General features: G+C 40.7%; 1 protein-coding gene across 1 annotated transcript in view; it reads left to right on the top strand.

Moving 5' to 3' along the window:
- Positions 1–23915, top strand: part of DCAF6 (DDB1 and CUL4 associated factor 6) — a 208676-nt gene that overhangs the window by 82764 nt on the left and 101997 nt on the right. The window contains exons 10-12 of the mRNA XM_075063452.1: positions 8160–8279; positions 8512–8757; positions 14809–14976. Of these exons, the coding sequence (XP_074919553.1) occupies positions 8160–8279; positions 8512–8757; positions 14809–14976 (534 nt within the window). The remainder of the gene's footprint in view (positions 1–8159; positions 8280–8511; positions 8758–14808; positions 14977–23915) is intronic.

Below are 23915 nucleotides of genomic sequence, written 5' to 3'. Positions count from 1 at the left end.
CTACAGCTCCTACTTGGTTCTTGCTCCTCACCTTCTGTCTCCATCCTCTCCTCTTGGCAGTTACATTTTTTAAAAAAAAATTTCTTGTTACTTTTTTCACTGTTCTTTTTTTGGTTACCTGCTTTCTCTTATCAGCAATGGTCTGGCTTGAAAAGATTTTGAAAAGTGGCTATGCTAGTTCCCCTTCTTCCTAAAATCTGTCCTTTTTTTCTCATCTCCTCCTTTCGGTCTTCTCTTCCACTCACCTCTTCCTGCTTCGAAAAACTACTCTTTGTGTCCATCTCTTTTTGCCTAAAACCTTTCCCATCACACCCTGTAGTCTCTCTGTCCCTCTAGCTTCTCACATAAACAGTCACTTCTCATCTCCAGATGGTCAGAGGTTTGAGAGGGATACTGAAAACACTCTCTCGTTCATCCTACTTCCCTCCTCTGCAGCAAGTGTTTTTAGAACCAAGCAAAACTGGCAAACATTAGAAAAAGAGAAGCAACAAAGAAAAATGAAAAACTCCAGCTCTGGCTTGTGGTGTGATTCTGACATTCCTCTCCTTGTCCTCGGGGCCATTTGTCTAGGCAGCTCTCACAGGTATTCAGAACAATGGCAAGTCCACTTATCTTTTTGCTGCCTCAGATGTCCATTCTTTTTTCAGCAAAAAAAATCTTTCAAACATTTCTAAACAATTGCAGAGTTGTTTTATTTTACAATAATTACAGGAGTAACAGCTTAAAGTACAGCCTTTCCTTTTTTGTGTGCTGTAGACACCTAGGCACATGTTTTAAATCCATGGCTAAAAAGTCTTTAGGCACATGAGCCTAGCAACTTTGTCAACAAGAAGTTTAGGAAAAAAGTGTCGGGAAATGGGGAGGGGGAGGGGGGATCAAGAAACCAAGAAAATAATGGAAGTAAATTCTGTGAAGCTTTGAGATAAAAAGATATGCTTTAAAATTGTCCAAAAGTTTAAGTATCTTGAAATACATCACAAGCTTTGCTGCTTTTTGCCCCATCAAAAGACTATTCAGGGTCACAGGAAGACACTTGTATGTACCTCAACACACAAACCTTTGAAAATTAGGAAAACTCATGTTTTTGCAGAAAATACTTTTTTCTCTTGTAGGTCTATTTTTTGTTTGTTTGTTTGCACTCAATGTGAATTTAATTGCTGAATATCCTTTTTTTAAATCACACTGGCTCTACACACCCACACTCCCACCCACCCACCCCATTATCCATGGTTTTCAGAACCCAAAGCAGTGGTTACTTTCCTGTTTTTCTCCAGGCGGTGTCAGGAATAAATCAATGGGGATGCAGTTTCTCCATCTGATATGATTAGGGCCCTACCAAATTCACGGTCCTTTTGGGGCAATTTCACTGCCATAGGATTTTAAAAATAGTAAATTTCATGATTTCAGCTATTTAAATCTGAAATTTCACTGTGTTGTAATTTTAGGGGTCCTGACCCAAAAAAGAGTTGTGGTGGGGGGGGGAGGGGTTGCAAGGTTATTGTAAGGAGGGCTACCCTTAATTCTGCACTGTTGCTGGTGACAGCGCTGTTTTCAGACCTGGGCAGTTGGAGAGCGACGAGTGCTGGCCAGGAGCCCAGCTGTGAAGACAGAGCCGCCACCCACAGCAGGACAGAAGTAACGATGGCATGGTATGGTATTGATACCCTTACTTCTGCATCCCTAACTGCAGAACTGGGCCATCGGCAGCCACCACTCTCTGGCCACCCAGCTCTGAAGGCAGCAGTGCAGAATTAAAGGTGTCATGGTATAGTACTGACACCCTTACTTCTGCACTGCTGCTGGTGGGGTGCCACCTTCAGGGCTGGGCACCCGGCCAACAGCTGCCACTCCCCAGTCGCCTAGCTCTGAAGGCAGCGCAGAAGTAAGGGTGCCAATACCACAACCCCCCTAAAATAACCTTGTGACCCCCTCCCCGCAACTCCCTTTTGGGCAGGACCCCAATTTGAGAAACGTTGGTCTTCCCCATAAAATCTGTATAGTATAGGGTAAAAGCACACAAAAGACCAGATTTTACGAGTTGGGAGACCAGATTTCACGGTCCATGACTCATTTTTCATGGCTGTGAATTTGGTAGGGCCCTAGATATAATTGATACAAACTACTTTTTAATTAGATTTTAGGCATGTGCGCCAAACACACACGCATGCTGTCACAGTAGGTTTCAGAGCATCTTAAACTTTTATATTTACCTAAGTTAAGATGGTTTCAAGGGATCAACAACTTGGCTTCCAGATGCCAACTTTTATCCAGCTGATGGGGAATTTTAGATGTCAGATCCTTGCCCAAAGAAAACTTACTCGGACTGCTCCCAAGCACAGTTTCTAACTAACCTTTTTATACATTTTCTCCAAACAAAGCACATACAGTAGAACCACTGAGTTACGAACTGACTGGTCAATCACTCACCTCATTTGGAACCGGAAGTATGCTGTCAGGCAGCAGAGACCCAAAAAAAGCAAATACAGTACAGTACTGTGTTAAATGTAAACTACTAGAAATAAAGGGAAAGTTTAAAAAAAAAGTTTTGACAAGGTAAGGAAACTGTTTCTGTGCTTGTTTCATTTAAATTAAGATGGTTCAAAGCAGCATTTTTCTTATGCATAGTAAAGTTTCATAGCTATATTAAGTCAATGTTCAGTTGCAAACTCGAAAGAATAACCATAATGTTTTGTTCAGAGTTATGAATAACCTCCATTCCTAAGGCTTTTGTAACTCTGAGATTCTTTTGTAACTCATAATAGCCCCTAATAGGCTAACAATTTTCCTAGCAACAGCCAATGACAATTCGTTATTCTCATATCAGCAAAGCATTTCTAATCATAACAAGAATAAAACTTACATCAGAGGGGCTTAAAACCAAGGTCATCTGTCAACACATTCTTTTTATTTTCATGAAACCTTAACCTCTGTCCCAGCCTCCCTTTCTGATTAGCAGAGCTGCAAACATGCAGATGTGTGACCTTGCCTCTCAGGGCCTAAGATTTTCCTTGCTATGTGATGTTTGGGTTTCAGTTGGCAGTGGCTGAACATACAAAATGGCTGACTGCAGTACTGCCAAATTCTGGGATACATGCAGGTATATCAAACTTGGGGACTACAATTCCACCCACCTCATTTTTCTTGTCACCGAGGTTGTCTGTCACCCAGGTTGTCTGAATATTTCTTCCCTTGTCACTCCATAGGTTTCCTTTCTTCTCTTCATTTCACTCGGCCCCTTATATGAGCTATGGCTGGTTCAAAGATGCTACTTTCACTAAGGCTGCAGCTTCAGCACCTTGACTCTCATCTGATACAGCTAAATAGTGGCTGATGTACTGGGGACAGCAGCTACATTGTATTAGTTAGGAAAGTGGGTGAGATGAGACTTCTGTTGTGCTAAATTATCTGTTTATTACCTCATTCTTCCACCTTATATCCCTTGTCTTTCTTATCTACCCTCCTTCTCTAACCCCTCCAATTGTTCTGGTGGACTCCATCCCATCTCTTGATTTTCCTTGTGCTCATGCCCTACCTTACTCTTCTCCTTAACTTCTTGCTCTCTTCTGGCGTTTCCCCCTCACAATACAAAAATGCTTTAATCTCTCCCATTTTACAAAACGAAACCTTGAGCCCACTTGCCTCTGCAACTGTCACCCGATCTCCTTTAATCTCTAAACTCATTGAACGCGCTATTTACAGTTGCTCTCTGGAGTTCCTCTTCAATCCAACCTCTGTCCCTTGCATTCCACTGAAACCACTCTTGCCAAAGAAAATGACTCCGTCATAGCTACAGTTCAGAACCAGTTCTCCATCTTTACCTTCTTTGACTTGTCAGCCACTTTTGACACAGCTGACCATGCTCCTCTTGGAATCGATGTCTGTCCTCTCCTGGTTCTCCTCCTACCTCTATAATCACACCTTCATTGTGTCTTTTGGACAGTCGTCCTCATCTTCCTTTGATCTTTTTTCAGGGTTTCCACAGGGCTCTGTCATTGGTTCCCTTCTCTTCTCCCTCTACCCCTTGTCTCTGGCTAATTTCATCTGCAAACACAAATTGAACTACCATCTCTATGTTGACAACAAAGATCTACCTCTCTTCTGCAGACCTATCTCCTGTCCAAACTAAAATCTTGGCCTGTGTTTCTGACTTATTCTTAGACTCATAGACTCATAGGTCAGAAGGGACCAATATGATCATCTAGTCTGACCTCCTGCACAAGGCAGGCCACAAAACCCTACCCATACACATTTATAACAACCCCTCCCATCATAACATCCCCTCCATATACTTATCAAGCTTAGTCTTAAAGCCAGATAAGTCTTTTGCCCCCACTACTTCCCTCGGAAGGCTGTTCCAGAACTTCACTCCCCTAATGGTTAGAAACCTTCGTCTAATTTCAAGTCTAAACTTCCTAATATCCAGTTTGTACCCATTCGTCCTTGTGCCTACATTAGTACTAAACTTAAATAATTCCTCTCCCTCCCTAACGTTAATCCCCCTGATATATTTATATATAGAGCAAGCATATCCCCCCGGAGCCTTCTTTTGCCAGGCTAAACAAGCCAAGCTCTTTGAGTCTCCTTTCATAAGGCAGATTTTCCATTCCTCGGATCATCCTAGTAGCCCGTCTCTGAACCTGTTCCAGTTTGAATTCATCCTTCTTAAACATGGGACACCAGAACTGCACACAATATTCCAGGTGGGGTCTCACCAGCGCCGTATATAACGGCACTAACACCTCCTTCTCCTTGCTGGAAATACCTCGCCTGATGCATCCTAAAACCGCATTTGCTTTTTTAACAGCCATATCACATTGGCGGCTCATAGTCATCCTGCTATCAACCAATACCCCAAGGTCCTTCTCCTCCTCCGTCGTTTCCAACTGATGCGTCCCCAACGTATATCTAAAATTCTTATTATTAATCCCTAAGTGCATGACCTTGCACTTTTCACTATTATATTTCATCCTATTACTATTACTCCAGTGTACAAGGTGGTCCAGATCTTCCTGAATAGTATCCCGGTCCTTCTCCGTGTTAGCAATACCCCCCTTCGTGTCATCCGCAAACTTTATTAACACATTCCCGCTCTTTGTGCCAAGGTCAGTAATAAATAGGTTAAATAAGATCGGTCCCAAAACCGATCCTTGAGGGACTCCGCTAGTAACCTCCTTCCAGCCTGACAGTTCACCCTTCAGTACGACCCGCTGTAGTCTCCCCTTTAACCAGTTCCTTATCCACCTTACAACTTTCACATTCATCCCCATCTTTTCCAATTTAACTAACAGTTCCCATGCGGAACCGTGTCAAACGCCTTACTGAAATCGAGGTAAATTAGATCTACCGCATTCCTTTGTCTAAGTAATCCATCACCTTCTCAAAGAAGGAGATCAGGTTGGTTTGGCACGATCTACCTTTAGTAAATCCATGTTGCAATTCGTCCCAATTACCATTGACCTCAATGTCCTTAACTACTTTCTCCCTTAAAATTTTTTCCAAGACCTTACACACGACAGACGTCAAGCTAACAGGCCTATAATTACCGGATCACTTTTATTCCCTTTCTTAAAATAGGAACTACGTTAGCAATTCTCCAGTCGTACGGCACAACCCCGAGTTTACCGATTGCTTAAAAATTCTCACTAACGGGCTCGCAATTTCACGCGCCAGTTCCTTTAATATCCTCGGGTGGAGATTGTCCGGTCCCTCCGATTTTGTCCCATTAAGCTGTTCAAGTTTGGCCTCTACCTCAGATGCGGTAATATCCATCTCCATATCCACATTCCCGTTTGTCATCCCTCCATCGTCCCTAAACTCCTCACTAGTCTTATTAAAGACTGAGGCAAAGTACTTATTTAGATATTGGGCCATGCTTTGGTTATCCTTAACCTCCATTCCATCCTCAGTGTATAGCGGCCCCACTTCTTCTTTCTTGTTTTCTTCTTATTTATGTGGCTGTAGAACCTTTTTTACTATTGGTTTTGATTCCCTTTGCAAGGTCCAGTTCTACGCGGCTTTTGCCTTCCTCACTTTATCCCTACACGTTCTGACCTCACTAAGGTAGCTTCCCTTGCTAATCTCGCCTTTCTTCCACTCCCTGTAAGCTTTCTGCTTTTTCCTAATCCCCTCTCTGAGTTGCTTGCTCATCCAGCTTGGGCTACAACTCCTGCCCACGGTTTTTTTCCCTTTTCTTGGGATGCAGGCTTCCGACAGTTTCTGCGCAGCTGCGACTTAAAGTAATTCCAGGCCTCCTCCCACATTTAAATCCACAAGTTCCTCCGTCCAATCCATTCCCTAACTAATTTCCTTAACTCTTTAAAATTAGCCCCTCGAGAAGTCGAAAACCCTAATCCAGATCTACGTTTGTTTATCCTTCCATCTAATTTGAATTGAATCAGCTCATGATCACTCGAACCAAGGTTGTCCCCTACCACCATTTCTTCTACGAGGTCCTCACTACTCACCAAAACCAAATCTAAAATGGCATCCCCTCTCGTAGGTACTTCAACTACTTGATGAAGAAATCCATCCGCTATCACATCCAGAAAAATCTGACCCCTATTATTCTTGCAAGCACTCGTCCTCCAGTCTATATCCGGGAAGTTGAAATCTCCCATAATCACACATTTCCCCTTAGTGTTTACTTCATTAAAGACATTAAAGAGGTCTCTATCTATATCTTGTGAATGTCTAGCTACAAGCTCAGTCTGTAGAAGAGCTCTTAATCTCCCTCTTCTGCCCAAACCCCTTTCTCAAACACTGTGGACAACATCATCATCCTGCTGGTCACTCAGGCCCATAACTTGGGTATTATCTTCAACTCGGACCTCTCTCTGGGTCCTTACATCCAGATTATATCTAAATTTTGCTGTTTGTTTCTGTATAACATATCTAAAATTACAACCTTTCCGTCCGTCGACACAGCTAAAACTCTTATCCAAGCTCTCGTCACGCATCTTGGTTACTGCAATATCCTTTTCTCTAGCTGTGACAAATGCAGTTTTGCCCCACTTATATCCATCCAGAATGCTGCTGCAAAGATCATTTTCCTAGTCTGTCACTTTGACCACGTCGCCCCTCTCTTTGAATCCTTTCACTGCTCCCCCTTCTCTATCACATCAAACATAAGCTACTTGTCTTGATTTTCAAGGGCCATCACAGTCAATCGCCATCTTACCTGTCATCTCTTTTGCTATCAAGCTGTCAATATTCACCTCAGATTTGCTGATGATACCAGCTTCCACTGGCCACTTGTAAAATTTTCCAGCACCCTCATGCTTTCTCCCGTGCTGCTTGCCACAGTTGAAAGGCACTCCCTTTAAACATTTGCAAAGCTACCTCTTTATCCACATTCAGATCCTTCCTCAAAACTCTCCTTTGTCATGGTTTGTACAAAATGTTTTACAAGAGTTGAATTGCAAGTTTGCTGAAAACTGCCTATCATGCTGACCAATATGTTGTCTCATTGTTTCCCTGTAATCTCCTCGTTTATCTATCCATCTCCTATATTTTGTCTTATACTTAGTCTCCACCCCAAAGGGTTAACAGTCTGTGTCTTTGTTCTGTGTGTTTGGCATCTAGTACAATGGGGTTCTGGTGCATGACTAGGGCTTCTAGGCAATATTGTAATACAAATAATATGTTTAACTGTGGTCTGGAATACAGCATCTACTAACCTGGATACATGTCAGTTGTGCAACAAGTGAAATTGGTGGAAATTTGAATTCCCTCCTGCCACTTACATTAGATAGTGGAATAATCAGTAAATCACTTTTCCTACTTTGAAGGTATTATCTAGTAAAAATGTCCTGTTTGATAATAAATAAAATCATCATAATTGTGGGAATCTGAAACAGCTGACTTCTCAACTTTTCTAAGTGTTCAAAATGAATACAGTGGAACTCAGTTACAGAAAGTCAGATATAGGGAAACTCCAATTTAATTGCGAAGCAGAATGAAAGTTGAGGGTTTTTTTAGTTTGCCACGTTCAAATTGCAATATGAGTTAGAATAACTTAGTGTTACTCTGAAAAAGTGATTTCACTCTGAGGATACCAATCTGTATAACTTCAGTACTATGTTTTTATGTGGAAAAAGAAAAGGGTCTCTTGAACTCTTTACAAAATTGCAGATAAAATTTCAATATCTTTATTTTTACAGGGGAGCAAAGTCCTAACGTCTCACTGATGCAGCGGATGTCAGACATGCTATCAAGATGGTTTGAAGAAGCTAGTGAAGTTGCGCAGAGCAACCGAGGACGAGGAAGATCTCGGTCTAGAGGTGATAACTTATTTTAGTAAGGATAAATCAAATTGTTGGTAGTACAAGGATATTTTTTTTACATGAAAGAGGGAGGTTGGATGTACAAGATCTTTTGGATTGGAAGCTTCCTGGGGCACAAACTGTAGTTTTAGTATATTTACAGTACAGAACATTTTATGTTTGCAAAATATTAAATGGTCATACAAAAGGGTCTTTCTCTAAATGTGCATTTGCTATTTTTTTTCCAAAGGTGGAACCAGTCGACCAGATGCTTCCATTACTAGCAACATACCACCAAGTGCTGAATCAGAGACTGCAATGGAAGTGGATGGTCCTGAACAGCTTCCATCCTCTTCATCCTATACAATGTCAGCACAAGCTCCCTCAACATCTTCCTCAGTAGAAACCCCCCCTTCCACATCCTTACTATCCTCACCTGACAATGAACAAAGACCATCTTTGGAGGCCTCTACTCATCCTACACTCCATCAGTCTGGTGAGGAGAAATCCATCCAATATGCCATGGTTTATCAAATTACTTAAATAACAAACTACAATTTTATTTTTGACACATTTTTTGTAGTTGATTTATAGTCTTGTTGAGGTCATGCATGTCATGAGTGTAGATTAGATATTTCTATTGTTACCGGATACTCTCAAGTGTGGCTATAAAGAAATATACTTTCCCAAAGAGAGAATCTCAAGGAAAACTACTAATCTTGTTTTTAAAAATTAATTATACTTTTTTGGGGGGAAAAACCCTATATTTTATATCGTTTAACTGTTTTCTTCATGGCATATAAGCAGATAACCTTCCCCTCCTGCTGAGATTTGGCTGCAGTGGCTCCAACACAATGAATAGCAAAATCTATCATCTTTTGCTCATCAATGGAAATCTGGAATGTTATGTCCCTTTCAGCCAGTATATAGACCCAGGACCTATGGAAGCCATGCTAGAATCAGCTAGGGCAGTGTTGCTTTGCCTGTTGAAAGTATCTGGATGGACAGGGCTCACCTTGTAAAGTATTCTGCTCCATTTAATAATCTAAGTTCTATTTTCACTTCTAATATTGTAACTGAAGTAGTGGCATTGTCTTAAATGGAGATTTACGTTTACATTGGCGTAAATAAAAGGAGAATTTAGCCTAGTAGTTAATATCAATGATCTCTTTGTGGGAGAGAGCTACAAGGCTGAGGCACACCCCTCTACACCAATACGCAGAAGAGGCACTGTTTGTCCTGGATCCCTGTGGGTGCATAGTAGCTGGCCAGGGATACCACCTGCAAGAGGTGTTGCCAGCTACCACAGTTTTCTCACAAATCTCTCAATAACTGGTGTGTTTCCTAGAGCCCTAGCTGCTAGAGTCATGTGCTTACATGAGAATCTCAGCTTACTTTTTTTTTTTAACTGAAAGTTTCTAGTCTTTATGGCTATAGAGAAAAGTTTGAAGATGAGACCTGAGTGAGCAGATACAGCTGTAGATACTACCAAAAGGTTGAGAAACTAGAAAGCAAATAATCCCTGCCCTCCACCCCCAATTATTATTCAAAAAATCTCATGGTTTTTTTTTTTTTTTTGAGGCTTGACTTGTGATTTTTGAAAATCTGGGGCAGGCAGTACTGTGTAAGGTCCACCCTCTCTCTTCTGATACTTATTGCAGGCATTGTGTGTTGCTGTCCTTGGAGGAGGTGACTGATTCCAACTCTCCTAGGCCCTGAGTGGATGTGCTTGGATGAGGGAGAGATGAGATTTTCCCCATCTCCCAATCTTCTTTGAGAAGCAGCCATAAGAGGAAAGAGAGAGTGCCATTCACTGTGCTATGGCTGCTGCAGTCAGACCCTCTGGGACATTATCAGAAAGGGGCAGGCCAGCACTGCTGCTTAAAAACATGGAAGAAAGAGACGTTTAAGATATAAATGGATGTTTATTAAAGGTAATTTTAAAAAACCCCAAAACTTTCAAATATACCAACATTAGTCTGATATCCCAGTTAACTTTCCCTAAAGCAAACAGCAACAATTTTACTCAGTCCAACTGAAGTGTGGTTCATCTCTTCTAATAAATGAGAAAGTCAGGAACCCATTTTACTCAATATCAGGGGCTTTCAGTTACCTATAGCTTTTGCTCACAACATATTGATGCTGATACTATGACAACCAAGGTTTATATTCACAAATTGTCAAAAGCTCAAGGGTTCTGCTATAGATAAAATGCAGCAGATTTCAGCCACCCTCATGTGTGATACAGAGAGATGGCCATGAAAGTCTACAAATCCTGGTATTGATCTGACTGTCATTTTGCTTTGTTCATTATATGTCACTTTATATTGGGGCCTGTCGTCCCCATGACTGCACATACTGTAGAGAACTACTGCAGGCTACTTCATTAAACTCTGTGGGTTGCATAATGACAGCTGTTATAGTGAATCTCCTCCTGCATATGTAGTTCTGTACCAACATTTTTCTGACATCTCTTCTACAGAATGCACACTCACTTGAACAAATTTTTCCTTCTGTATTTTTCTGAGTAAGTCTGAAACTTTGGGTAAAAGTTTCTCATGCCAGTATGTGGAGTCCAACTGATACCATTATTTCCCAATATATCCCCCTTTTCTCTCTCTGCACCACTTCCAGTGTCAGATTCCTATCAAACAGGGAACTAAGCAGCCTTCACCAGAAAAATTAATGGAAGATTGCTTCACATCAGGTTTGAAAGATCATATGACTTTTGAGGGCAATGGACATTTTAAACCTACTGTAATTATGTTTAATGAGATCTTTGACCACAACTGGTTAGGATTTCCATTTTTCGTCTTATCCAGAGGCATTTTTCTTACACTGCTCCTGAATTATATGTTCAAATATTAGTTCAGTTATGAATATGAATAACCAGCATTTCTCCTGCAGGAGTGATTACAGTAGTAACTTATTGGTCAGGAATAACATGATTCACTGAGATGGTTAAGTTGCACATAGAGAGATGTTGTTACAAAGAGGAGGGAGAAAAACTGTAGCCCTTAACCTTTGAGGATAGGACAAGAAGCAATGGGCTTAAATTGCAGCAAGGGTGGTTTAGGTTGGACGTTAGAAAAAACTTCCTGTCAGGCTGGTTAAGCAATAGAATAAATTGCCTAGGTAGGTTGTGGAATTTTCATCGTTGGAGATTTTTAAGAGCAAGTTAGACAAACACCTGTCAGGAATGGTCTGTATATTAATTAGTCCTGTCATGAGTGCAGGAGACTGGACTAGATGACCCCTTGAGGTCCCTTCCAGTCCTATGATTCTGTGGTTAGTATCTACAGCTATATCTGCTCACTCAGGAAGTAACTTGAAGTAAAGAACATTTAACTGTATGGTGTTAAATGCTGAAAGATTGCTTTTAAAAAAATGACCCAGAATAGTCCCATATTCATCAGAATTTAAAACCAAACTCTATTTGTTTATATTTTTAATCTGTTTATTACAGATCACTTGTAGAACACCTTGCCTTTAGAGTTAGTCCCACAAACATGCAGAAGATACATTCCTTGATCAAAGAAACTTAGTCTAAGATAGGCAAGACACAGAAAAATAATGAAGGAAAGTGAATGAATGGAAAACTTATTGCTGAGGAGAAGACAGGAAAGTTTCCTAGGAGAACTTGGTTTTAAGGAGACATTTGAAGGAAGAAGAGGGCTTTTGGCAGATTGAGTCCAGGAGGGTGTTCCAGGAGCAAGAGGCAGCTACAGAGAAGGCATAAAGCTGAGAAGGAGGAAGTGGTAGCAGGAAAGCAGGAGGAATGAGAGGGGGACATGAAGAGTGAGAAGGGAAAGTAGAAGGAAATGAAGTGTGAGGTGTAGGTGGTCTTTGAATCATGAAAGGATGGAGAATTGAAGAGGCAGGGTGGTAGACCATGCAGTGGTGTGAGTGACAGGAGAGGAAAAAGAGGTCTGTAACAGCAGTATTTTGAATATAATGGTGAAGAGGAGAAAAGGCAAACAAAAGAAGGTTGCAAAACCTAAAGGGAAGAGATGATTGGGTGGGGAGAGTTGGAAACCATGAGAGGAAAAGCCAAAGATGATCCAGCCATCAGTTTGGAGCGAGCAATGATGGATGTTTGTTTGGGGTGGACAGAAAAGTTTTAATGAGTGTTAAGAAACTGAGGGCAGTCACCATGTTGTGGATCAGAGTGACTTTCATAGAAATAGAGCATGATTCATGAGGGAACAGGAGAATGGACTATTAAGCAAGTAACTTTCACTGTTCTGTTTTATAATTTTCTACATTTCTTTCAGGCACCTGAAATAACCTCCCCTGTGTCTGACGAAGTGGGTATTCACCCACGAAAGCTTATGCTCTAATGTCTGTTAGTCTATAAGGTGCCACAAGACTCTTTGTCACTTTTAACCTCCCCTTTGAAAACCAAAGATTTTATTGCTGTTTATTTGAATCATAGTACATATTTAAGTCCTTTGCATACTGTATTGTCCTCAAAGTATATCATACAATGAATGTCTGACTTCCGATTTAGAAATACTCTTGCTCTTTTATATTTGGAAAAGCAATCTATAGAGACAGTAGCCAGCACAAAAATAATACAGAATGGGATCTTTGTCACATTAGCCACTTCATCTGAAACTTGTTTATATTCTGTTAGAGAAGTACAGTTGAAAAGTCTCAAATGTGTTGTTGGATCATTGTTAAAGCTCCTGTAGTGAGACAAATCATTGGAAACTTTTAACTTTAAAATTGAAATTAATCTTCTGTTTCTTTGAGAGAAATCATAGCTGATAAAGATTTTTATTGCCCTGTCACTTACAAAAAGTTGTTAAAGTGGGTATAAAATGAACATACTAGTTTTGGGTTTTGCTCTTTCTCACTCAACAGAAACTAGGAAATGTCCATTATTGTGATGGTTTGAATATTAATTTTAATGTGCTGCTGTTTTAAACTAGTGATAAATTGTAAACTACTCAACTTTATACAACAACCCATATATAAAATGTTAATCAGACTTTATTTCCATAAACTGAGTGGCAGAGAGAGACGCACACATTGATCGTGTTTTTGGATACGTTTTCTTTGTATTAGATGGTCAGATTAATTGGGACAAAATTGCATCCATAGGTTTGTCCCAATTTTAAGCAAGTTCTACCTTATTTTGAACTGGGGAAGTGCCATTGGCATTTATTTTGTTTTCTGACTCCACTTGCTGGCAAGCTGAACTTCTGCTTGAAGATTCTGACTGCTATTAAAAGATTTAGTAAAGTAGAAATTCATAGACAAGAAAAATCGGTCCTTTTAAAATGTGAGGGGTAACTTTTTAATAACTTTTAAATAACCATGATTTCTGGGCTAAGTGGAACTGAATCCTTTAAGCAATTACTAGAAACTGCAATTTTAACCACAATTGAGAATTAATTTAAAAAATAATTAAAACATACGTGAAACTTTGATTCCCCAAGTTACTAGGTTTTCTGTTATTTGACAACCCCTCATGGCATATCTGTTTTGCATTCTGGTGTCCTTTTGGATATATATTTTCCTTTTTCCTTCCTGTTACATTTCATCATCAGCCATCAACTGATTGGTTGTAATATTCAGAAGTGAAGTTGGACAAGGGACACTGGAACCCAAACCAAAGGAAACCTGAATAGAGCAAGGGAAGGAGGAGAAACAGTTTAAACTCCTGGGTAGTAATGATCGATTTCAGCAAGTACCAATGAATCAGAGATGGTCCTAGTACCTGACGGAAAAGTGTTTAGCTGGCAAATAGTAGGAAGAGGGCATGGTGAGAATAGTTAAGTATTTAAGATGATATCTAAAGAGAGAGTAGTGCTAAAAGGCCAGTACCAGGAAACCTTGGTGATCCTTTTGAGGTACCTCTTTATGGATCTAGTTAACAGTGTTTCCAGATTTTTTTTTTTAAAGTTTATATCTGGGAGTGTATAAGTTGAAGGCTACCAGAAAATAGTTAACAATATTAAAAATTGCTGCTTTCTGCTTGGACATCTGTCACCCCTGTCCATAATCCCCTTCCCAGGTATTTTTTTTCCCAAGGACAGGTGGAATTATATAACTATTTGGTTAAAATGACATTTTAAAATAAAACCATTAAAGTAAGTGTCTTTGAAGTTTTAGCTCATGGATTAAGGTTGCATAACTTTCTCCACTTACTGAGAGTACTAATTTGGTTAGGCATACCAGGAACATGTAAAAAGATGAATTCAGGGTTTTTGTTTTATTTTAAATCTATCTTGGTATATTCATTTTTATTTTTTCTTCAGTTAATCGCTTAAATGGTTGGGGGTACGGAGGATAGCGTGTAGCATGAAAACTGAACTTCATACATCGTGTGATTCATGCATTTAGAAAGGGAAAAACCCAAATTTAAATAAACATTTTGTTTATGCTTCTAATTATTGCACTTTAATAAGTTGCCATATAAAAGAAATACTTTGCTTTTATTCCTCATAGTATCTGTTGCCTTGCTTTTTAGTCATTTGTTCTTTTGATTGTATGTTCTATGCCTTTTTCTTTTACACCTTTTTTTTCCCCTGTCTGTCAGAATTTTTGGCACCTGAGTTAGCTATACTCCGTAGGGGCCTGCAGCGACTGAGGCTTAAGAAGGCTGAACAACAGAGACAGCGAGAGCTAGCTGAGGGTTCAGCACCACAGTCCTCCACCTCTGATCAGTCTTCCCCTAAGGGCTCCTCACAGGACCCTCAGACTTCAGGTTGTCATTTGTCAAGGTTTCTTAGCAGCTGATGTAGTTATAGTTTGTGCTGCTATTGTTTGCTGAGATGCTTCCTCTTCAGAACAAAACAGTTAGTACACTTGCTGCTTTTTTTTACCTTGCGTGTGGTAGTGTTATCACAATTAGACACACTAATGGCAGCATTACTATATTTACTTCCCTAATATTGTTGTGATACATAGTTACATTTCAGTAGGTTATGAATAGTAGGCTACAGCAAATTTTGCCCAAATAGGATCACAACTTTCCAGAAGGAAGCTGAGCACTGCACATAACCAGAAATGGAGTTGTTTGAGCAGCACTTGTTAGAATAGTGAAAGTTAGTCTCATCTAGATGGAGCAATATATGTTGACACATAAGCACCCAGGCTACATCACCATTGTTAAAGGGGACTGTGTCAGTGAGTCATGTTAATACTTTATTGGCTACATTCTGGGCTTACTGGCGCTAAACAATTTCACAGTAATGATGTAGTAAACAAAAAGCATATATAGATATTTTTGCTTCACTAAAAATTTCCTTCAGAATAGCATTTGCGCTATGCTCATTGCAAAATTGCCTCTAATAAAAGGGTGCTGTATCTTGGCTTCCAACTCTCTTTCTTTTAAACTTATTCCATATCTTAAAATAGACAAAATGATGCAGAACTGAAGTAAGATGTTGACTGATAGATCAGTAAGTATATTGGATATAAAAATGCTCATTATATCTGATGTTAATTTTTGACAGACATAATAAGTAATTGAAAAGATCTCTCCTCTCAGTTCTAGCTCACATGTACAATTGGTGCCACTCATTTATTTATGGGAATATTAGGAGTTTGACATAAACCTTAAGGGCTTGCTATCGTCAACTCAAGAAATACCTGTTCACCTGATCTTGTCTAAAATTTCAGTCCCAGAAATAATTAGAAGTTAATAGCTGTTATGAATGGGGTTCACCAGAAATTGTCTGTAACCGTGAAACTTGTGTATATGCAGCCTTAACTTTGCCATTCCTAAATCATGAATGCTTAACTTCGCAGATCTAATATTCTCTTAATATACTGTAGTTTTGCATGGCCTCTTTTTATTTTTTTGGGCCAAATTATGTCGCCCATATTCCCCTTGAGTAACATGTTGCTCCATCAGTAGTTCCATTGAAACTATGAGTAGGGGTTACACAATCTAATCTTTAACATTTGCCTGGAATATTTGGGTAGATGGCCCCAAAATATCAGAAGAAAAATCAGGTTTGCTTGCTGTGATGCTGAAAAAGATGCCTCATGCACAAAACTGTTTACAGTGCCAGGTCACATGGAAAACTTTATGAACCCCTTGTCTCCTTGTGTGTTGAATGAGGCATGGCTTTCTACTTTCATATTGTATTCTTTAATTAGCTATGCATGCAAGCACAGTGTAGCCTTCTATCATTTAGAGTGTTGAAATATTTTTAACAAGTTCCATCATTTAGCTAGTTCACAAGTCTGAACTCCTAACTCATGTAAATTATAGAACTCTTAATTCAGCCAAATCAAAAACTATTTTCACAAGAACACAGACACCTTTATTCCTGAAGAAACTATTTACCTGCCAAATTTCAACTTTCTATCCCTCTTTACCCATTACTTTCTCCACCCCCCCCAGTTTTGGCACTTTTATAAGTGGAATAGCATTTCTTTTCAGTTTTTCCTTTTTTAAAAAAAGCACTCTTTGGACAGTGACTGAGCCTAGACTGTTCATTGTGAAAGATATATGTTTAGAAAGCTATACACTTCTGAAAGCTGGATCATAGAATGGAAGCACTCTAACAATATTAACTATGACTGTGGCTAGTGCTCCAGCTAGAATATGTAGATATTGAATTTAGCATAGTTGCTAGCATTGGAAACTCTTTTCCATGGACAATTTTCAAATGGATCAGAAGTTGGAGACCCAGACCCTGGCGGACTGTGTGTACATTCTGGTGTTGCTGCTGACACCAGTGGCTGCCTCCTTGCACATGGAAAAAGGCCAGTAGAGCAGGAAAGATAATGGTGACCACAAGAGCAGTGGTCTCTGCCCTGTGGCCAGAATTCAATAGCTACTCCTGTCAGGGAAAGCCAGGACAAAGGCAAACATCTTATTGGCTGTTGTGCTTGTGAAAAGAGAATGCTGGCTATTATTCCTCTGATGGACTGAACATCAAGATTTATTGACCCGAAAGACAAACCTTGACAGACAAAGCCAAAGCTAGCATTTATGTTCTTAGTCAATAAATATTAATACTAATTCAGAGATGAAGTGTGGGATTTTCAGAAACACCAAGTGCTAGCCTAGCTTTACTCATATTGATGTCAATGATAAAATTCCCATTGACTTCAGTGTACAAAAAGTTAGGCCAGGACTCTGTTTTTGAAATTCCCATCTGGAGATTGATGTATGTATTACTGTTACTTTGAGTATGGATCAGTGTGGATCAACATTCCTTGTAAGCTGCACAGCCATGCAACAATCTTGTTTATACAGCACAAGTCAGAAACCATGCTATGTTTCTTCTCTGTGGCCCCAGCAGGGCTGGGTGTGGCCCTGTAAGAACCTGCTCTGCTTGTTCTCCCTCCCACTGTGACAGTGCATGCAGCTCTGCTTCTTCACTGACGGGTGTGTGTGTGGGTCGGGAGAGAGTGCTTCTAGTATCACGGACACAGTTGGGGTTTCCCTTATGCAGGACCTCAGGTGAGGGACCTGGCTGAGCTCTGTGATGGCTAATCAGGTGAGCAGAGAACACCCCCCACAGTCTTGCCCACATGGCAGTTCAGTACAAGAAATGTGTACATTGCTGCTGCAGAGGGGTGACCTGGGAGGGAACTGTGGCCAGGACCCCTTTGTGAGAAAACCTGGCAGGGGGGGAAGGGGAGAGTCTGAAACTCTGGCCTGGAAGAGGTGGGGTCTGATGTCTCAGACTCCTGGCCAGGCTCCTAAGATGACTGCTGTGGAGAAAATTCTGGGGTCAGGGACCCATATGAGAGATTGGGGAGGACACTTTAGGCAGCATCTCCTGCACACTGTCCCCAGCCCCAGCCCTATGTATACATATCCCTCACTGTTTGAAAAAAAATGAAATGATGGTGCTGGTGGCAGGGAAAGCTTGCCCAAGGACAAACAAGGACAGAAACACCAAGCTTAGTGTAGTTTGTAGCCCACTCAGTACAAAAAAAATGTAGAGAACATTAGTGTGGATTCCACTGTTGGTGTGCATACATATGAGACTGAAGATTTTTAAGTATCCATTGGGGTTGCGGATGTGCCCTGTGTCGTCTATGCTCCCATGCAAGGACATCAAGGGTGGAGTAGTTTTGACCCTCCCATAGTTCCCTCTTACTGCATGTAGCAGCAAGATGGAATCTTGGTGAGTGATTCCCTAGTTCTTAGCTTCCAAAGGAATTCAAGGGAAGGGCCTGATATTTCCCAATCCCAAAGAAGAAAGGGGGTCTTTGTCCTATCCTATATCTAAGGAGACTCAACAAATACATATGTCATCTCAGGTTGAGGATGGTAATGCTTGTCTCCATCATCCCATCTCTCCAAATTCAAGACTGGTTCATGTCTCTTGACTTGCAGGATACATACTTTCATATCACATCTATCTGGGCCACAGGATGTACCTCAAATTCACAATAGGGGCCAGCTACCTTCCTTTGAGTGATGGTACCTGTATATGTTCCACTGTGACCATGTGCCTGAGGCAGAAGATTTTGCTAGTAGCGTCTGTTAGTCCTCATCTGTGCCCTTCTTTTCCTCATGCTTTAACCAGTGTTATAAGAGGTGATGTGGACCAGCACCCTCTCCAGTTCCTTTCTGCCGCTGCATGGCCTGAGATGAACCCTTCTCCGTCCATTAAGTTCCTCTTCAGTGTTTTTCCTGTAAATATTGTAAAGATGGTTCTTATTAGATCATTTTTAGTGGTGGCTTTTATGTTATCTAGCTAGTTAAGATTCAGGGGTTCCTCCCCTACCTTTCCCTCCTCTCCCTCATATAGAGTGACTATTATGCTGAAATTTCCAGGCTTAAAGAATGGTAGTTCCTGTGTCAGGGCTTTCCTGATCAGCAATGACTATTGGAAGTGCTTCTGCTGTCTTGGAGAATATCACATAGCTTTAGTTGATCTTTTCCAACTGGATCTTCCAGGTACAGGAGTATAGACTTATAAAAGATCTGGTGGATCATGCAATGAGGCCTCAATCTGAACTCAGCCAGCAGAACTCTCGTACAGTGGGAAGAGATGCTTAGGAGCCTGCCTCCTAGTACTATGATCTCTGACACAGGTGGACAGGAATAGAGACAAGGCCTCCTCAGGCTCATCATGAAGGTAGGAGACACTCTCGGAAAGCTAGAGAGAAATCCACTGCCACGTCCCAACAAAGAGGCATCAGCATGGACAGGTCTATCTACACCAGCTCAGGTGTTGCCTAGGGAGAACAGTCCCTCAACCTTCCACAAGTGGAGACAGATAGATTACCCCATAGGGGATTATCATTCTTCCAAATCCTGAGTTTCCCATTTTACTGGATGTAGTCTTTATTAAGTTGATCCTGATTCCATCAGTCCAGGGATGGTATGAAAGGAGAAGCTCATTCCTATTCCATCCACTAGCTGTGGGAGGTCAGCATCCACAGTTCTGATGGCATTGCCGTTCAAAGCAGCATCTACCTTTTTCTCCTTGGTGGAGTTTGGATGTCACTGAGGGACATTCAGAGACAGAATGTTCGCCCAGACAGAAGATTCAGAATTTCCTGGGCACTCTCAGAATCTCAGAAGACAAGCTACCTTTGCACTGATATTTGATTCCCCTCTCAGTCTTATGGGGGCCATGGGATTCATACAAAAGCGACACTGAATCAATATGGTCCCATCGAAAGTTGCAACATCCTTCTCTTAGAGAGGAGCTTGAACTTCCACAGGAGCTGGTGGAAGAGGAGGGAGAAGAGCTGGATCCAACTCTACTGTTCGTTTCAACAGTCATATTTTAATCTCCTGTTGAGGCGGTTGCTCCTGCCTCGCCTTCTCCACCTGATGACTACAGGCAGTTTCAGGATTTAAGGAGGGTTGCTGACACACTCTCTAGGTCTCGCTGGAAGAGATACCTCACACGCCCCCGGATATCTTAAGAGTGCTGAGCCTTATAAGATATTAATGAAGTCATGTTGGAGCCCATCAAAGCTATCTGGGATATGCCAGTAATGGGGTCCACTCTTAAGAGGACAGATAAGATGCTTTGTACTAGACAAGGGCACAGAGTTTTTATTTCCACGCCCTGCCCCAAATTCTTGAGTTGTTACAAGCTACCACTGAAAGGAGTAAGTAACATCAATCATGCTCTGCTTCCTCTGGCAGGGAGGCTAAATATTTGAAATTCCTTGGGAGAAAGGTCTTTACCTCAACCAGCCTACAGTTTTGGATTGCTAATTACTAGGCATTAATTTGTAAATGTGACTTTGTAAATTTGGTGAATTGCAGCAATTAATCGACAATCTCCCACAGGGGGATAGAGCACAATTTCAAGCTCTTATTGAAGAGGGTAAGTTGGTTGCATTCTCTCCATGACAGAGTAAATGCAGCTGACACAGCCTCACAATTGATGGCGATGGCTATCATGTGTCAAGAATCCTGGCTTCATTTGTTGGGATTTCCCAGGGAAGTTCAGTCTACAATGGAGGACAGGTGGTAACTTTGATGGTAATTATTCAGTGAAAACATGACAAGACTTCACACTCTGTGAAGGACCAAAGGGCAACCTTCTGCTCCCTGGAGATATACTCCAGCACTGGAGAGAAAATTTCATAGACCACAGGCATACAAGCCTAGGCCAGCACCACAACCCCTTTACTATCAGAGGGAGATGGGATATGAACAGCCAAATTTAAAAACAGGACCCAGAAGACCAAGCATAATGCTCTATCTCCTTCTAATCACAGCCTCCTGTTAAGAAATTCTTTTGATGAGAATCTTTGAGAGCTGAGAACCAACCCAGTTGCCACCTGCTTCATCTGAGAACTGAGATACCCATTTTGGTGGCTGCTTGACTTGCTTTTCCCATGCTTGGTGGATGGTAACAGACAAATGGATTCTTGACATTATTCATTTCAGCTCTGTCATAGAATTCCTCTCCCCCTCCAAAACTCCCTTCCCCATCCCTTTTCAGGGACCACTCTCACAAGAAGATAGTTATTCAAGAGGTAAACTTTCTCCTCCAGCAGTGAGACATGGAGCCAATACCTGCTCAATATCAGTGGAAGGGATTTACTCAAAATATTTTTACTCCTCTCACGGGAGTTTCCTAAGGTTCATTGTAGGTCTGGACCATTATAAATATAAGGTGCTCCCCTCTGACTTAGCAACAGCACCAAAGGTAGTGTCAGTTGTAGCAGTGCACTTTTGATGCCACAGATCGTCAGTCTTTCCCTACCTAGGCAATTGTCTGTTGACAGGGAAATCTTATCAGGAGGTATCAAGAACAACCTCATCCCTGTTCACTGGGACTCTGTGTCAACATAGAAAAGTCTGTTGTAGTTTATTGGAGCAACTTTGGACTCTTTCAACATCAAAGCATAACTCCCGAAGGACACATTTCAATCCATAAAAAATCTTGCTACTCGGCTGAGACAGAGCCCACAAACATTGGTTTGTTAATGCCTCATCCTCGTATGTCACATGGCATCCTGCACTTAATGTGATGCCCTTTGCAAGACTGTACCTCTGTTGCCTATAGGCCTGGTTTCTGACTCTCTTTACCAAGCAGGGAAAACATGTAAATATTAGTCTCCCTCCTTCCCAGGGTGTGAGATTTTCTAACTTGGTGGGAGAACAGAGACCATATATATGTGGGAGCCCCTTTCATTCCCCTTCCACCTGAGAAAACTTCAGTCACAGATGCTTTTTTGTTGGGATGGGGCACCCATCTCAACAAGCATAAAGCACAACTAATGTGGACTCCCTGGGAGTCCAGGATGCACATAAACCTCTTTGAACTGAAGGCAGTCCAAGAGGCTTGCAAATAAAAGACGTGGAGAAATTGGAGAGGGTCCAGAGAAGAGCAACAAGAATGATTAAAGGTCTTGAGAACGTGACCTACGAAGGAAGGCTGAAAGAACTGGGTTTCTTTAGTTTGGAAAAGAGAAGACTGAGAGGGGACATGATAGCAATTTTCAGGTATCTAAAAGCGTGTCATCAGGAGGAGGGAGAAAACTTGTTCACCTTAGCCTCTAAGGATAGAACAAGAAGCAGTGGGCTTAAACTGCAGCAAGGGAGGTTTAGGTTGGACATTAGGAAAAAGTTCCTAACTGTCAGGGTGGTTAAACACTGGAATAAATTGCCTAGGGAGGTTGTAGAATCTCCATCTCTGGAGATATTTAAGAGTAGGTTAGATAAATGTCTATCAGGGATGGTCTAGACAATATTTGGTCCTGCCATGAGGGCAGGGGACTGGACTCGATGACCTCTTGAGGTCCCTTCCAGTCCTAGAATCTATGAATCTGTGAATCTATGAATTCCTTCCACTAATACAAGCTCAACACATTCAAGCAGACAACCTGACTCTGGTATCCCTAGCATGCTAGAATACCCTCCCTCCTTAAAGATGTTAGGTCTGTCCCTTTTCTCTCTATGGGTGCACTTAGCAGCTCTCAGGACCTGATTTTAAATCTGATTTTTTTAATTTAAACCAGATTTTAATGATTTTGTTGTTTAAATATTAGTATGTTTCTTTTTATAAACCTCTTTTAAATGAAAACTGAATTTTAATATGAAATATATTAAGACCTAAACTTACTATAATCTTGTAAAACATTTTAAATAAAAAATAAATATGCTGACTCCATGAGCCTCTATCAAAAACTGAGTTAAAGGCAGCTTTTCGATATAAAGATAGAATTGATGGGGAAACATCTGTCTTTTGAGTTGAGCTTTATAAAGATGGCACAATAGGTCATGTACTGTGTTAAGGGCTTATTTTGTTTAATAACTATGTTTTATATGCTATTTTGTGGGCTTAATTAAATTCCTGTTACCATCCTAATGCAGCTTGACATAAATCATGAGCAAAGAGTTAATTTTCTAGGAAATAAGAAATATATCATTCACCATTTTCTAACATACTAAAATGTACAATTAATAAGAATCTGAAAATATTAAGCTATATGATTGCTTAAATAAATGTATAAAGTTATAGTGCACTCTGCTATGTAGCAACAAGATGTACCAAATCTAGCTAAAGGCTCTATTTAGTTTTAAATCAAGGTGATTTAATGGTTTATATTACCTAATGATAATACATCTTTCTTTAGAAAATAACTGAAGTACAAATGGAAAAGTAGATTAAAATCAATTCTTTAACTTGAGGCTTTCTACTTGGTGATTTAAATCTCCTTGATTTGAATCATTCAGCCTGCTGGGCATTGGAAATGGAAATTATTAGTCCAGGATATCTCTTGAACTTGCATCTTTTCCTGCTTTCCCCAGTTTCTTTTCCCGGTTTCTTCTCATGAAATTGTTTTGATCTAGGTGGGAAGTCTTTTCCCTCCCGAAGTCAAGAGCTATATATTTTCAATACTTCCTGCTTCTGGGTGGACATGCAATACTGAGTGGATATGTATTCTCTTGATATCTTGGCACTTCAGGACCCTGGTGGTGCACAAAAATGGGGGTGGAGGGAAGAAAAGTTAACCAACCGTTTCATAACCTTTAGGAAAAAAAATGGATCTAGAAAGGGGCAGAAGTCTGAGGTATTGGAGGTGGGGTTTTTTTAAAACAGAACTCTCATATACACTGTCCTTACTTGTAATTACAAATTGTTAGCCACAATCTCTCTAACTGAAATTATTCCCTCTCTTCTCCCTCAAAACTCACTTTTGATGTTCTCTAACAAAGCAATATACTTCATTGTTGCATTGTTTCTTACACAC

Source organism: Chelonoidis abingdonii, chromosome 1 (genome assembly GCF_003597395.2).
Source record: "Chelonoidis abingdonii isolate Lonesome George chromosome 1, CheloAbing_2.0, whole genome shotgun sequence".
NCBI classification, from domain to species: Eukaryota; Metazoa; Chordata; order Testudines; family Testudinidae; genus Chelonoidis; species Chelonoidis abingdonii.
This window is presented reverse-complemented; position numbering and strand designations above follow the sequence as displayed.